The sequence below is a fragment of the Rhopilema esculentum genome, chromosome 16 (assembly GCF_057945365.1).
Source record: "Rhopilema esculentum isolate cy_ngs chromosome 16, ASM5794536v1, whole genome shotgun sequence".
NCBI classification, from domain to species: domain Eukaryota; kingdom Metazoa; phylum Cnidaria; class Scyphozoa; order Rhizostomeae; family Rhizostomatidae; genus Rhopilema; species Rhopilema esculentum.
This window is the reverse complement of record NC_142830.1, coordinates 14803543-14819827: the sequence shown is the minus strand read 5'-3', so window position 1 is coordinate 14819827 and position 16285 is coordinate 14803543. Positions and strand designations below refer to the sequence as shown.

The following is a 16285-nucleotide window of genomic DNA, read 5'->3' as shown; positions in this document are numbered from 1 at the left end:
ATCACACATTCTGTTAAAATACTGGTATAAATGTGCATAGTTTACAATGTTTTCAAATATTTAACTTTTAATTGTCTTTGCAAATTCATTTATTTATTGTTTCATGGCTGTTTCACTTATCATAAGTCCATCAAAGTAAATCTATTTCCTTTCTTAAGAAAACCTAGCACAGCAAAGTCACTTTCTCTATTTATTTCCCCAAAGATACAGCCATGATTTTTTTTGTTTTTAATAATAGTTTTCATTGAGAGCTTTTATCAGGTATATGTCTTAAAGCTATGCCAAGAACAGTTAGTTGTCTTGATACAATATTTTTTATTTTGTAGATTACAAAAATAGGCAAAAATCATATAAATGTGTAAGGAAAGTTTTTATCAGATGCTTTTCAAAATATAAAATGTTGGGTAATATGATAAGTAATTTGTTTTTGTCTTATTCAATGTATATTGTGATTAATTTCTTGTTGCCAAAAACAATATGTTTGTGTTTGATTAGTTTTTTGTCTTTTAAATCCATAGAGAATTCCAAAGCAAAAAAACTTTTTTGATCTACACAAGACAGGACCTTTTATTAAAGTGAATTTATTTTCCAAAATGCTCAAGCGGAAAGATCACTTGATTGCCCAATGCTTTCAAGATTTTTGTCATAGTGGTGAACTCTGGATTCTTGATCAAATGCCGGCCTAATATAAAGTGATATTTATTTCAAAATTGTGACTGTTGCAAAAATGGTATGGCTTGTCTTTTTGATACTATTATGTTATTTTGCATGATGCCTGTGAAAACGATTTTTAATTGTCTCTACCAATTTCAGAGTAGTATGTCCTGTACAGAGCTTTACATTGCCAGGAGATTCATAAGCAACTAAACGCTTTAGACTGAAAGTAACATAGTTGCCATTCAACATCCTAATTTGGTCTCTTGCAGCTAAATTCCATTAGTTAGGGCATCATCACAAGAGTATCGAAATAATTTGAATAAGCCTTGGGGGAGGTGTTTGAGAATATATTTATCTAAAACATCATCATTGGGAGGTTTATTTGGCATGACGAGTTTATCTAAAAACAAAAAGATTTATAACCCAAGAAAGTTGATATAAAAGCTCCTAAATAAAATGACATGCAGTCTTAAAGGAGTTATAATTAATTGGTGTCTTTGTGATAAGATGACAGCATAATAGGGAGATTAATTTGAGGGGGGGGGGGGGGGCTCATTCAAAGCTCGATGCAAAAGAGGAGGGAAAGGGTGACTCGTTTGGGATGGAAGCCTAACCAAATTATTTTAGTATATAATATTATTTAAAAACGTTTTTTTAAATTTCAAGTTATTCAATGTCTTCTATTGCCACGAAGTTTTGATGTTATATTTTATGTGTAATAATTAAAGAAACTACAGCCTTGTTAAACTAGAATTGATATGACAATAATTACAACCACTTAAAGTTTTGTAGCCTGCCATACTTCCACACATGCCAAGTTTTAATCTTGCAGGGGTGGATCCAGAGAAAACTTGAAGAAGGGGGCAGTTGGTAGTAGGGGCGCTGAAAAATTTTCAAAAATTGATGACGAGAGAACGCTGTATACAACAATTTCAGATCCATTTTCGGACTAAACAACATAACTTTGAAGTAATCCTTGAAGCAAATTAATCTATTGGTCTCAGAAACTTTTTCACCTGATTCTCATTCTACAAAAGGGGCGCACAATTTCCAAAAAAAGGACAACGTACTTGCTTCAACTCGTCGGGGGAGGGGCAACTTTCTATGTTTATTGTCTCATGTATTTATTATAATTGTTGTAAGTAGTTTATTATTAGAGTATCTGTATGTAGTGGAATTTGAAATGAATGAATGAACTGAACTGAACTGAGTTCCCCCCCCCTCTCTTAAATCCAATAAATGAATGCAATAGAATCAAATTCTGGCTTTATTTTTCATTATTATCCTTGGTCCTCAAAATGACATAAAACATTTTTCATCTGTATCAACAAACCATTGTGAGCACATATGGACACATCTACATTCAATTAACGTGAACTTTAAAATTACTTTCCCGGCAACGGACAGCAATATTGAATAAATGGCACAGGATTTCTTAATTGGCAAACAATTTCCACTCGCTAAGCATTAAAACGTTTCACTTCATAAGCACTACAAAATATGCCACTCAGGCGAATTTTAAAGATATAATGAAAATTTACAAGCTAAGGTGTCAAGAAAATTACTGACCATTTCTCCAAGCAAAATCTTCAAGTTTTCAAAATTTTCCATAAAAAAACAAAGAAAATAAAGTAGTTTTTTTATACTCTTATTTATTAGCCTCCCCCACTGTTATTGATCGTATGGTCGCATTGTTTTCCGGGCCCCTGGCAAGCTCAGTTTCATCTAACTACAAACCTCATGCCAAAACGTCTGCGTGTGAAGATAACTAAGCAGGACAGAATAAACCAGGGTATATTTTAAGGAATTTTTATCACTGCACATATTCAAAATGTTTGAAGATTGGGGTGTTGCCTTTTAAAAACTTTCATGACCACACCAATCAAACTAACATTATTTGAAGCTTTCGAATTACACCAGCTCTCGTCAAAGCCTCACAAGAGACAAGGAGAAGCAGTCTAGGTTTAAACATGTTTTCGAGAAGAAAGATTTAAAGGAAAATGATTAAGAGCGAAACAAACCAGATAGCTTCTAAATAATGAACAAATTTTAGAGAGATTTCACAGACTATGATTATGGTGCTGTTTTGTTCTCGTTGTTAATACTGTAATGCTTTTTTAAATGTCTACTGGTATCTGCTGCAAATTTGCTTTTTCAATACCAAATCTCTTTATTTTAGTTTTGTCACTGCACAAAATTTGAGCTCATCACTGCACAATTATGATTTATCCCTGCACAAATTGGTTATCACTGCACGTTAAAATAAGCCCTGGAATAAACCCATTTTTGCATCTCATGTAAGCACACGCTCCTTTAAGAAAATTGTTCAGATAATTTTTCAAATCCAGAAATCGAGCTTATAATGCAAAACCAAAGAAACTCTTCAAAAATCCTGGACTTGTTGATAGAAGATTACTTGTCCAAAGGCTTGTGGTTTTTAAATTATTTTAATCAGATCAGACAAAACAAGTTCAATACTTGAAATTACTTATTTTATCACTGACTACCAAGTTTACAAGGGAGTGTGGATGCATGTGCGTACATCCCCATGCAGGAACCAACTTAATTTCCGAAAGTTGGCTCAACAGTTGGGCATGCCCCAGGAGAACTATACATTTGCATTTATTAGTTTCTAAACATTTTTCAAATTTGCAGAAAAATGATTGGTCCCAACTTTGAGCATCGCGCATTGCAATACCTGTATTAAGAGTAATAATGCAAAAACTAGAATTGCTTCAAGCTTCTATACTTCTATTCAACTTTTTTCCCTTTAGTTACTGTGTTTGTAGTTCCTGATACTTTCATCTTCTTTATGTGTTCCACGAGAATTTTATATCGTTGAATACACTCTTCCTGTAAAAAAACAATTTTTGTGAAACAAAAATTTGAAGCAAAATTCATTCCTGCTACATTCTTATTTGCTAATTCTTAGGTTGATCACGCCATTATGTGCAGATATGTACTGGCTCGAGGCCTTTGAGCCTTAAAGCCTTTCAAGCAACACGAAGAATGAACAAGGGAAACAATGATAGGGCAAGAAGGCCTATGTACGTTCTCTAACAGTATTTGAGAAAGTCGAAACAACTTTCAGCAGTAATTTTACACCGTTTAATTAGGCCTTATGAAAAATATTTATATCATTGAAGCAGCTGCATTATATATCATAACAATAAGTAATGCATGATTGAAATTAAATTTTGATACACAAAAAAACTAGAATCGACACAATGCCAGCCAATTATAACTGGCAATTCAAAAAATGAAATTTTACCAGCTACAATAGATTTACCACATAATTAGTGAATGCAATTCAGGAATTAAAGATAAATCTTTCGATTATCATACAATAAAAAACACTCATTTGAAAAGAATCGTGGATACACTTCTGTATCAATTTTAAATTGTCAACATGCAACTTACTGCATTGAAAAAACCTATGGAGTTTACACACGATTGATTATTTCATTTTGAGTAAACGTGCTGAAAAGTAATTGAATTATTTCAACCCATTTGAATTTGTTTTGTTTCTGCTAAATTTACATTGATAATCTTTTTTAATTTTAGACAAAAATGTTGCTTGGAAGCTCGTTGTATATTCGCATAAACATGATAAGAAAGAGAAAGTCATAGAAAGCCTATATTCCTCATCAAAGAAAGAGAAAAAACTGCAACATCAGTTGGAAAAACCATTCTTGAAATTTCTATAAAAAATTGAAATTTTTCTTTATATTGATCAAAGTGTTGAAAATATTTCCTTTAAATTGACAATTCAAAACTTTATTGATTTGAGAAATTCAAGATCATTTCTTTGTTCCTCAATATAAGATTAACTTAATATTGAAAAGCCCATCCTGCTTACCTTCGTTTTACCTGGAACAGCACGTGCAATGTGTGTCCAGCGATCGGTTCTACTTTTCGGTATCTGAGCCAATGCATTCTCCAAGCATTTCTGCTGTACTTGGCTCCAAACATCTGCTAAATTCTCTTTTTCCTTCGTAGCATCTTCCTGTTTATTTTCTTCCTTCTCATCTTCTTTGCATTGCGTCTTATTTTCTTCCTCAGTTGAGTCTTCTGGTTGCTCTTCTTCTTTGGGTACTTCTTTTCTCGTCTTGACCTTCCGCTTCCTGACTTGTCTGTATTGCTCAATGTCTGAATCTTCGTCATCATTGTTCGAAAACCCCTGGTCGTAATCATCTGGTATATCATCCTGGGTCATGTACAGCTCGTTCTGAGTGACCGTGATGATTGGTTTGGTACTCAGCTCAGATTCTATCGCCTTTGAAATTATATTATCGCTGATTTGGAATGCAGCTCGCTTGCCAACTGCCACTGATGTTTGGTTGCCTGATAAAAACAAAAAAATAACATTCAACAAACTAATGAATATTTATCATTTAAAACGTAATTCAAATGTAATTGTAAGATGAAAATAAACTATAGTATGTGATACACAGCTAGTAGCAGATTACAACGCTTTATAAATATCCATGTTTTTCTTTGGATATCTTAATAAGAGCACTTTCTTCGTGAATTTCTAGGAATCTTTATAGCCTATGAATCAATATTAAAGAGCGTGTTATTGAAACTGCAGTCAAACCCAATTACACTACCCCTATTTTCACATAAACTCCACCCTCCACCATTACTTTGTTTGGAAAAAGTTTACAGAAAAAAACATCTTTTCATGCTTTCCACCCTGTAAATAATTATTTTAGGGCAATTTACTATCAAAACGGAGAAAAGCCACCCAATTTTCTGTATTATCAGATACTTTTTCTAGAACAATCTAATATGCATTTCCGCACTTCATGGGCCAGGAAACTGTCCTCCCAAATTTGTTTCTACAGTTTATGGAAAAGAGCCTCCAGGTTCCTGCTCGTTTTATATGGAACCTTCTTTGATTGAAGAATAATTCACAATTTTCCGGATTGGGTCATGCTGGTTAGTGAGCACACTCTTGGTCTAGCCCTGGGGGCAAATATTTATGTATTTGATTCATGTTGCTTTTAATCCTTGAGCAAAAACTTGTGTTTAGGTGGATTCTATAAAGTGTTTCTTTTAGTGTTGTTTCTGTCTTAATCAAATAAGCACAAGAAGGTACAACTATACTACTCTTAATAAAATGCTTCCATCGCTTTACTGTCAAAAACTGATGGAATTTTAACAAGGTATAAATTACTATATGACAATCAAAACTATTTATATGACAAATAAATTCAAGAACTATTGAGTAATACCTGATGCGATTGTCCCAGAATCACATAAAGAAGTCTTCATTTCTTTGACCTTCTTTGTAACCTTAACAAAAACAAATAAAGATGAAACATTTCATGTTACTTAATCGCTATTAACCGAAATAATCATTGCCAGTTCAAATATATATTGAAATGTTGATCACTATACATTAAAGTTCGACTATAAAATATTTAAAATTATTCAGAGTAAGTGTATTAAAAAATTCAAGGTAGCAAAGAGGCTACACAGTCAGCAGCATTAACGACTTAAATTTGATGGAAATATGAGAATATATTACTGTTCTGCAAAACTTTAGTGAAAATACTAACAAAAAATAAAGGGAAGAAGTGTTCTTGGCTGCCATCAGTTGTTGTAAAGGACCTGATTCAAAAGGACCCAATCAACTATGAAAGGAATCTGTTTGTTGGATAATAAGCAAGTTTTTCTGCCAAAGAGAGCGGTTTTATCGTGTATGATCTCTTCCCTCTTGATGAAAATGGCATCCACTACAATGCAAAATGCAACGACAAAAACTGTAGCCAATAACGAAACTAACCTCTTGAACAGTACGGCCAATCTGGTGCGCAATGCGATCCCATCGACCTGGTGTCCCTCCAGGGAACTTGGCCATGGCTTTTGCAAGGGCTGACAAATCTTCTTCGGTCCATTCGGAATTCTAAAGTCATTACAGAGATTCATTTAGTTCAGTGCTGAGCCAGCAAACAAAAATTATAAACATACATCCAAACAAAGTTTTGGCGGTAAAGAATATAAAATAGCTTACATCGACAAAAATTTTTAATACTTCGGCCTGACACTCGAGAACTCTAAGCTAGAAAACATATATGATATATATACATTTATATACATATCCAGTTCTGGATTGAAATAGGCCAATTAGTAAAGCGAGCACATGGCTGTAACGGTTGCTAATCAGCGTCGCGGAAGGAGCCTGACACTTAATTGAGATTTGAAATAGCAATCTTCTTTGTTAGCAGTCCTGATAATCGATGTAAAAGACCCCTTTGCGTCATCATCATTGGCTTATCTATTTGCTTTATTCCACAACAATGTAGACTACAAACTAAATCAGGGCTGCAGCTTAGAACTAAAAGATCTTCCCAGACCTCTCTGGCACGAAAAATCTCACTAGCGGTATTCCAGAAGTGACACAAACAGCTCCAGCCAAAATGGAAAACAGATCAACGTTGGAACAGAAATCTCTATCCGTTTCTAAATGTCAAATGGACGCTTTAAATTCGACTGAAATGGAGAGTTGATGTGGAAACGTTCTTTAAGGGCACCAGCATAGATAGGGCTTAGCAGGAATGAAATCAGATATTATCAGTTCATGAAGTATGATACGTCGATAAATGCTTTCCTGACGAAGTTTGTTTATTTCATGCTTTAAAAGATGCTTCTCACCTTGCGATTTACTTGATCGTCGCTTTCCACATCATCTTCATTTTGTCGGTTCATATAGGCTGCTGACATCACTGGCAAACTGTCGTCAATTTCTGAAGCATCTCGCAGTTTAACTACAGGCTTCTTCTTTATTTGCCGCGGTTTTTCTATGAAATAAACAATTTATATTCAAAGGTATTGGGATAAACAGGGGTGCTGTCCTATAAAGCTTGGAGGGGACTTTGCTATATGCAACTGCAAGAAGCCACATCAATGACCAAACCCATTTCCACACTCTTATGTTGAAGTTTCTCTGTCGTTTATTTGAAATCATTTAAGTCCTTCAACAGCTCAAAGACTGATAGGAATTGCTCTTTCGCGGAAAATAGTCCCAGCATAATAAAAGATTGTCTACACAGAATTCGTCGAACACAACATATGCACACTTGTTAGAGTGGGCCTAGCCCCACCAGCTCCACCCTCCCCCCCCCCCCCCCTGAACACCAGAGTCTTTCACGGCATCTTTTTAATAAACTTCGATCGATCATATCTTAAAAACAAAAGAATAAACAGGCAATGTCCTGGTAGCCTTAAGGATAAATATAATTATAGGGCCAAACCCTATAACTATAAACAAGAAATTGCAGGAACCTAAAAATTCGAAGAGATGATCTTAAATAAATCAAAAGTCGTGTGCCATTTGGCTTTTAAAGCATATTTATGATATTCCCATTTATAATGAGAGATCTACACGTTATGAATTAAAAACACAATTTTTAGATAAAAGTTTACCTCACAAGCTGAAATTGACTTAAAACATATCTCCTAGAAGATCAGCTGCTTTTTAGACATGTTATTATACTTAATTCTACCTTTATCTTTTTATAGTCGTACTAATGCATAGAACACTTGCCTGATAACCTCATTGAGCAACTCAGAGAAGTGACTTAGAAAATTCAAAGCCGTCATTACAAAAACATCTCTTTAACAGTTGCGGTGCCAAGGGAGGTAATATCCCCCCCCCCACTTTTGTCAAAACATGGTCTACAAATTTCTTCAAAAAACGGATTAAAACACACTAGGTAGGAGTAATTCATCTTTCTTGAGGAAAATTAACCTGGTACAAAGCAATGAAACGAGGCAAAAGGGGCGTGGTATCACTGGTCACGCCCATTACCCTCTCACTCTACAGTAGCTGGCGCGGCCACTGCTTTTTAATGATAATGTGGTAAATCATATTGATTGTTAACCGACACTAAACTTATAAGATATGAACTTAAGAGATTTCAAATAATGGGAAGTAAACAGGTAACAAAAATATCTGATTTTCGTAAAAATATTTCTGAATGTATGCAGTTTCTTATCCATAAAGTGCCATCTTCACTCAAATTAACAAAAATTAAAAAGGTGTAAAAGATGAGACAACAGAAACCGCAAGCTTTGAAACTGGAAACATCCATTAAGATCAAAAGGATGCTTTTCCATCAATGCAAATTTATTTAAATAGACATGAGAAAATGAACAAAAATGATCTGAAAAAACTACAAGAAAAGTAAACATTTGTCATGCATAAAACCCAGGGGGTACTCCCATTAAAGCCTGACGGGGGGGGTCCAGTTAATTTGAGGGTCTTACCAAATGGCTCCCAAATGGCTAAGTTTCGATCATAACACAACGGCTTAGTTTAGCTTACGATTCATTAAAGATTGTGAACAAGATTTTATCTTACTTGAAACAACAGCAGTCAATTGTGAAGAAATTTGTAAAAGAAGGACCAGGCGCACACAAAGATATGGATGCTATCAATAACATGATTTGGTTGCTATCAATAATATAATTTCCGTCCTTATGCTAACATTTGAGGGTTATTACAAAAAAGACTACCATTTGAGCGTAATTTTTTAACATTTTAGCTTTGGCCCTCTTCGACCCTGACTGGACCTGTAAGGTCATAATGGGAGTACCCCCCGTGGGGGTTTAAAAGGCAACGAGCAAGCTTTTGGTTCAATAGACAGTTACCTTCAGCCGGTTCTTCTTCTGCTTCTTTGGCCTCTTCTTCTTCCAATCTTTTCCTTTCCTTGTAATCATGATATTTCTGCTTCAAATCACGGTATGTTTGAGGAATGCCTACAACGGTTGACACTGTTCCTCTGTATATCAAAAATGGCAAAAGATTTCGTAGTTCTGGCTTCTTGTACCCATAGTTCTTTTCTACAATAAAGAAATAAAGTTTAATTTATCGATACAAAAAAGAGATCTTTCCCGAAGGGCCTATCATATTTTTCTAATTTCTGTTCCATGAAAGCTTGTCAAAGTATATAAGCGATCAACAACAGGCTTATTTCATCATCATTTGAAACGCTATTACAACTCAAAATCTAGTTCACATCCTTTTCTGCTCAACTATAGATCAAAATTCAAGTCTGATATGCTCTCTTTACTTTCGAAACTTGACATTGCTTTTTGACAAGCATGATGTACTTATTCCAGATGCCTAAATCATGAGCACCTAGCAAATCTGCAGTTGGAGTTATATCGATGTCATCTGCAACGATCTTTCCTTTTGCTCGCTTCTTCTCCCGCCGCTTTTTCACAGGGGCCAATATTTCTTCCTATAAAAGATAACGTCCGTTAGTTGACAACTAATAACACAGAATTATGATAGGTCAAGCTTTAGAAAATTAATAGCCCTGAACAACATTGCAGACGATATACAAATAAGACATTCGCTCTGGAACACTTTTAACACCATCAAGACTCTTTCCAGAACAAAGAAATTAACGTTCAAAACATAAATATAAAGAAATCAAATATTAATTATATTGTTCTACTTAATTATGATTTTTTTAAGTTGAGTTTCTTCTAAGACCCCGTTTACACTAGAGTGTTTTATCCGGATAAATTTTCATTCGGATAAAAATTTATGCGGATAATCCGGATAAAAATTTATGCGGATATGAAATATGGCTCCAATGAACTTGTTCTTTGCTATGTTAACAACAAAATTAGGTATCTATTACTTTATATTTTGACTAAATTATCATGCGTTATATAGAGGAACTACATTACGCTAAGGAGCCATAATCTCGTAAAGTTACATACATGCTGGCGAAACAGAAGCAGAGAACCATAATAATTGTCCTTTTATCAAACTTTACTTTAACAATATCGAGAATTTTCAACTCCAGTGGTGGACTTGCAAATGACATTTGCATGCGATCCCTCCCTTGGCCACCCTCTATACATACATTTAAGGGCCCTAAATTGGGTTATCTTAATCATATTTCCAGGGCTACCATATTCTCAATAGCAACAATCCTCGTACAGTAATGCCTGCCCATCCCCATTTCGAACATAACAGAAACACAAATAAAACCTGAAGTATAAGCCATCAAAATCCGTCATTGGAACCATCCTAAAGACTAAAGATATACTTACTAACTCAAATGCTTTTTCCAAATAGACGGCCCATGAAACTATATAATGGCCAAGCGTTAAAACAAAGAATAGGAGAACCGCCAGCTCAGCCAGTCCCATTTTCTTGACCTTTCGGTAGTAGTATATTGGCTGTCTCCAGTCAGGTAATCCATCTTGAAGAACCTGATCATACCTAGAAAAAATTAGGTAAATCACTTGGCTAAACATTACAAAATATATTTTCTGACAAACTAATAGCTTCGAGGGACATGTCATAAACAGACGAAGCGAAGCAGTGTTAATAAATTTGCCGGTAGGATATATCCATACAAAACAATTTTTGTGTCAGGACAAAATACCCTTTCATAATTTTTAAGCCATGTCTGATTTGCCTGTTAAAAAATTATTTTTGATTCATTAAGATACAGGCAGTTTTCTTTGATTCAAACTTTCTAGGAGAGCAGGAGTTTTCAATTTTCGAATTTTTGAATAATCAACAACTGGCCTAAACGGAGAAAAGTTTGCATATAAAAAATCAAAATTATCAGCCTGTTCTTAGGTCGTTCACTTGACATTTGATGAAAGCCAAGATGAAAGACAGAGCCCTAAATCTTCTATAGAAGTAGATGGTAGTTTTTGTGTTTTATTATTTGACAAAATTTGATAATTTGACAAAAAAGAAGAAGCAAACTTATAAGTGGTGAGAAAATGTCTGACAAAATAGAAAGATATGCCAAGAGTTTTTCAGTGAAGGGAAAATTTGCTGCTACAGGAGACTCTGGTTATATTCACATAAAATGATGCTTTAAAATTTGTGAATGTAAACAGAGTGTGAATGTAAGCTAATCTATATTTAATTTTTGCTTATTTGGGTCTAAATTTTAAATGGAGTCGACTGTACTTCATTCATTATGGTACTTGCTTCGGTTGATGCAAAAATATTGCATGGCAGCTGCCTGGTGATTGACCCACTTTGCTGAAACAATTGGCTTCAAAACCACTTCAAAACTGCATTAAAAAACACTCTATACTTTATAGCTTCTTATAACCATAATACATTGTCACAGTAATAATAAAAGTAGTTTGACCTACTTTTTTCTTTTTTCTTCATCTTTAAGTACGTCATATATAGCAACCAGCTACAATAAAGGAATTACTTGAAAATCAAATTATGAATCTACCAGCTGTTTCGTAAAAAGCTGACCTGCTATTATTAAATAAAGATATTTATAATTAAACTGGTTTGTGATGGTATGATCAAACGAGTCTAAACTAATTTTGCAAAGATGTTCCCATTGATTGTTTCATTTGACGAAGCAACCAAAAAGCCAAATTGATTTACTTTTGTTTTGACTTCATAAATCAGAAGACATAATCTTGTGATTGCAAAAGTGACAAATGAATCATACTCTTTAAAATTTCATGTGTCATTTATTATCTTATTACTAAATGCATTGTAAAATGCTAGACAGTGGCAATAATGTATTTGAGCAAATATCTGCAGCCATGAAAATTTACATAATTTTTAATATAATTGCTGCTTTCACCTGTCTGAACTTGGTTTCTGCATCTGGGCTATCATTTTTGTCTGGATGCCATACTAAGGACAGCTTCCTGTATGCCCTTCTGACTTCTGAAACTTTGGCTGACTAAGATAGAACAGCAAAACAAACTTTAACACTAATGTTTAAAATGGGTGTGTATGCAGAAAGATGCCTGGTTAGCTAATTTGCTTTGCCAATACTTAATCACAATTTAATCACAACACAAAATTTGCTTCTTTTATAGCTGATTAAAATAGCTCATAAAAGGGCTCTTTTCACTGTTACTTTTACCCATTTTTCAATAAAGGCTTTAAAAATAACGGACATAGCTATTAAAATTTTTTGAAATCATTCCTGTTGACAGTTCTCAGTAACATTTCACTACAAATCCCAGCAATTGATAGCACCACAAACAGTCTTAAAATCTCCAAGTTCCCCTTGCTTCAAAGCAAGAGAAATAATTTCTCTCATGAAAGTGAACTAAATGGATCAATTTTGGTTTATCACACAAACATTAAACCTTAAAAATAAAACAATAAGTTACATATACTAATATGATATTACAAAAAATAAACTGATATTAGATTAGATTACGGAGATTAGAGAGTGAGAAATCTTAAAAAAGATGAGCTCTTTCAGTAGATAAACTTGCAATTGTTTAAACCACTTGCAATAAAGCCAGATATTTTAGAAAAAATCCTTTGTTAAGCTTTTTTTACAGCAAAATGACCCCATTGTTGGTTGTAGTTTGTGACTCAGAATAACAAGTTTAAAATGAAATACCAGCATCTTTTTACCATGACCTGAGCGCTAACTTTTATAATCAGTATGTATATATTACATATGCTTTAGATGTTGTACATAAGTATGATGTTTAACTTAAAGCTGTTCAGGGTCACATTCAAAGCTTCCAACTCTCCCAATTTGGGCATGAGTATTTGACTTTAGTATTCTTTTCCCGCTCTCCCGATTTCAGATGGAACCTCACGCTTTCAGAAGTGATATATGATTCTGTAATAAAATTTTATTTCCATAGACATGTTGAGGAAATAATTGAATTCCTAAATGTAAATCTACATTTATGATTTATAACAGAGAACTTTTAAGTTCAACTTTAGATTTTCATTCCAGCGTGTTTGTCTCTTAAAACCTCTTTATAGTAAATTTTTCAACATATGTTAGAAAGTGGATTCATATTAAGGTAAGGATTGTCCAAAAAGTACTGAATGTTTGTAATGGATAATGTATTACTTTATTCCTCGGGTCTGAATTCTTTTCGACATATCAAGGAATTAATTTTGGTGGATGTGCCAAAGTCAAATTTTCACAGGAATTGATTACAAAACTCCTGATTTTAGCTGTTCTTTGGGTGGAACCTCCAACCAAATATGATATATCTTCTTTGGCTGGTATGATATATCAGTCCAAACAGGGTGGAAAGTCTGTTTATTAATATTTGTCTATGTAGCTTTCTAATGCTAATGTTTGGGAGGATGCTAATGTTTGGGGGGGGGGGGCAAAATGAAAAATCATTAGGGGTCTCTGCTGCCTCTGTTATGCCACTGTCTTGTGCACATATGTCAACAAATAGATATTGCCCATTAGAATAGGTACATTTGACTCGGGCTTTACGCTACAGATTTTAGAATCTAGAGGATGCTAGACAGCCTGCAAGGACAAAAACATTATCAAAAATATCTGAAATCTTGAAAGTTTACTTTAATCCAAAAATATAAAACAAAATGAAGGTTGACCAGTCAGGGACAGTCAGTTTAATTTACTTATCACTCAATCCTTACACAATTCTACATTAGTGATACCACCAGAATGCAGTGTCTTGTAAAATCGAGATTATTAAATTCAGATTGTAAAAAACAAAATGAGATCTTAGAAATTGGTGAAAGATAGAGCTTTTTTAATTTGGCTAATTTTCACTAAACGGAAGAGTTTTATCGATTGTCTTCCTGGCCTGAGGAATGCTTTGACTAACCATTGTCGTTCTTGTGGCCTATCTTCACGCACAAAGCCCTCGACAAAAAAGATATCAAAGATGTCAAACTGTACTGAACAAAACTTTCTAGCTGAAAAGAGACCATCGTATTCAAATAATCTTCGATGATCTTACGCAATGAAAAAGATAGCTAGAGAATTTACTCACCTGTGAAATTTGAAGCACGTCATAAAAAGAGTTTCCAATCCCAATTTCTTCGACCAAATCGAAAATTTCTAGATCTGTTGTGTCATAAGAATTGACAGCAATTGGAAACACAATTAAAAGATACAAAGATAAAGGAAAAAATGGGATTTCCATAATTATAAGTACAAAAATTTTCAAATAACAGAGATTCTAACAAGTGGCCTTCAAGTGATCAAATAATATTTTCCTTGAAAGGGAGGCTGTAACAAAATAGCCGAACAAAGCACATGTAATGTGATTCATTGGATATGAAAAAATATATCTTGAGTAATAAACAGTAAAAAACATACTACTACATATGTTTTTAATTTAGTCTTATGTATCATGTATTTTTAACCTATAAAAGATTACAATTTTCAAAGTTTTCACAGCCCCCTGCAAAAGAGCCAATGATGGACGGGGCCACGGCCACTTAGGTATGAAAAATAAATTATACTAGCACAGAAGAACACTACAGGCACGCCGGAGGCGGGGGCTGGGGGGGGGGGGCTATGGCCACCTCACTTTTGCCGAAGTATGATATTCAGGTTATGGCAACAAATATAATGGTAGAAAAACTACCGAAAAAATTTGCCAATTTAACTCGATGCGGTGAATATTTAACTTGAAACAAGTAATTTGACTCAATGACTCGATTTGACTCAACTTGGGAATCTTTGAAAATAACCAAGGTCTTTTCATGGGACGGGGTCGTTGCAATACGTTTCAAAAAGCTAGAATAAATTTTTCTAATTTGTCGGCAGAAATTATCCAAAAAGATTTCTCGATAGAATATCAATATATTGTTATCAGCTCGTTATTGTCGGCTGTTGCAATCATTATATTGTTGTAATGTATGTATTTGCCTGAAATTAGAGAGTGGCAATGTTTTCGAAACCTTTATACAGGGCAAAGACAGCGGGTATACAGCAGACGTTTGTTAAATGTCTTGATCACAGAAAGCTTATATTGTATCATGCTTTTGAACCTGGAATAATGGAAGTATATAAGAAACTTTGAAACGATTCAAGGATCAGAAGCTTTTTCCGAATTGATGGCCTAAAGCAACAAAGAATCATTATTCTGTATAAACATTGCCTGGGAGAAATAACAAACTCATTTGTATCTGATAAAATTTCATTTAATTTGTTCCTTTGACAGGGAGTCCCTCTTTGCCTTAATTCGCTTAGTTCGATGCTTTCCTTCTTATTTCAATCTTTCCGATTGATTATAGCTGCGATCATTTAATTCAAAAAACAAATTTCCGACCAATCAAAACATTTCCTTATCTTCAAAACTTGCGTCACTAATTTCACTTAAAAAACGTCTTTTAAAAAGTGTGCTTTAAAAAGTATGCTTTAAAAAGTGCGCAATGTTTAGCTTCTTTAACTGTTTGTTTTTATCAATATAAAATTACTTAATCAATGGTACATTTAACTTATTAAAACTTTAACACGTTTTTCATTCACTAACCCCTTCAAATCAGAATATTAGACGATTCATGTTCAGAGTGTTTGACTGTTCAATAAGGGTTTCTTAAGGTTTTTATTGTGAATTCACAGAGCCTATTTTATGGAAATTTTCATGGAAAGCCCACACTTTAAGAAAAGAAAGCTGTATATGAAGCATGGAATTTCAAAATATCGACCGTTTCCGTAGAAAGCCTTTATGTCAATTTGTGTAAAACAAAAATATTCAATATAACACGATTAGAAATATGTTTCTATGATAGCCTATTCTTTATGGACTCCGACAGTAACAGTAGTTAAAGGTTTATACTTATCTTAATATTGAAGGACACGCGAAGCCAAAAAATTTGAAAAGCGGGGAGCTCTAATAAGAGCAGAGGGCT

At 34.0% G+C, this 16285-nt stretch overlaps 1 protein-coding gene across 1 annotated transcript; it reads right to left on the bottom strand.

Annotated features, from left to right (window-relative positions):
* Positions 1-237: 237 nt before the first annotated feature.
* Positions 238-14647, bottom strand: LOC135682353 (dnaJ homolog subfamily C member 1). The gene is made up of 11 exons (XM_065197213.2): positions 14416-14647; positions 12261-12362; positions 11806-11852; positions 10735-10906; positions 9806-9908; positions 9316-9507; positions 7318-7463; positions 6449-6568; positions 5895-5955; positions 4517-5001; positions 238-3510 (listed from the first exon to the last, which is right to left on the bottom strand). Exons 1-11 carry the CDS (start codon positions 14566-14568, stop codon positions 3409-3411), a joined length of 1683 nt encoding a protein of 560 aa, XP_065053285.2. The 5' UTR covers positions 14569-14647; the 3' UTR covers positions 238-3408.
* Between the last annotated feature and the right edge of the window lie 1638 nt (positions 14648-16285).

Bases quoted from the DNA above. Each gene is read 5' to 3' on its own strand.
- LOC135682353 (XM_065197213.2), bottom strand. From the start codon at position 14,568: ATGGAAATCCCATTTTTTCCTTTATCTTTGTATCTTTTAATTGTGTTT. The intron at 10,907-11,805 runs GTAGGTCAAACT...AATTTTTTCTAG, and splicing joins GATGAAGAAAAAAGAAAAAA to GTATGATCAGGTTCTTCAAG. The intron at 6,569-7,317 runs GTGAGAAGCATC...TAATGACTTTAG, and splicing joins ACGATCAAGTAAATCGCAAG to AATTCCGAATGGACCGAAGA.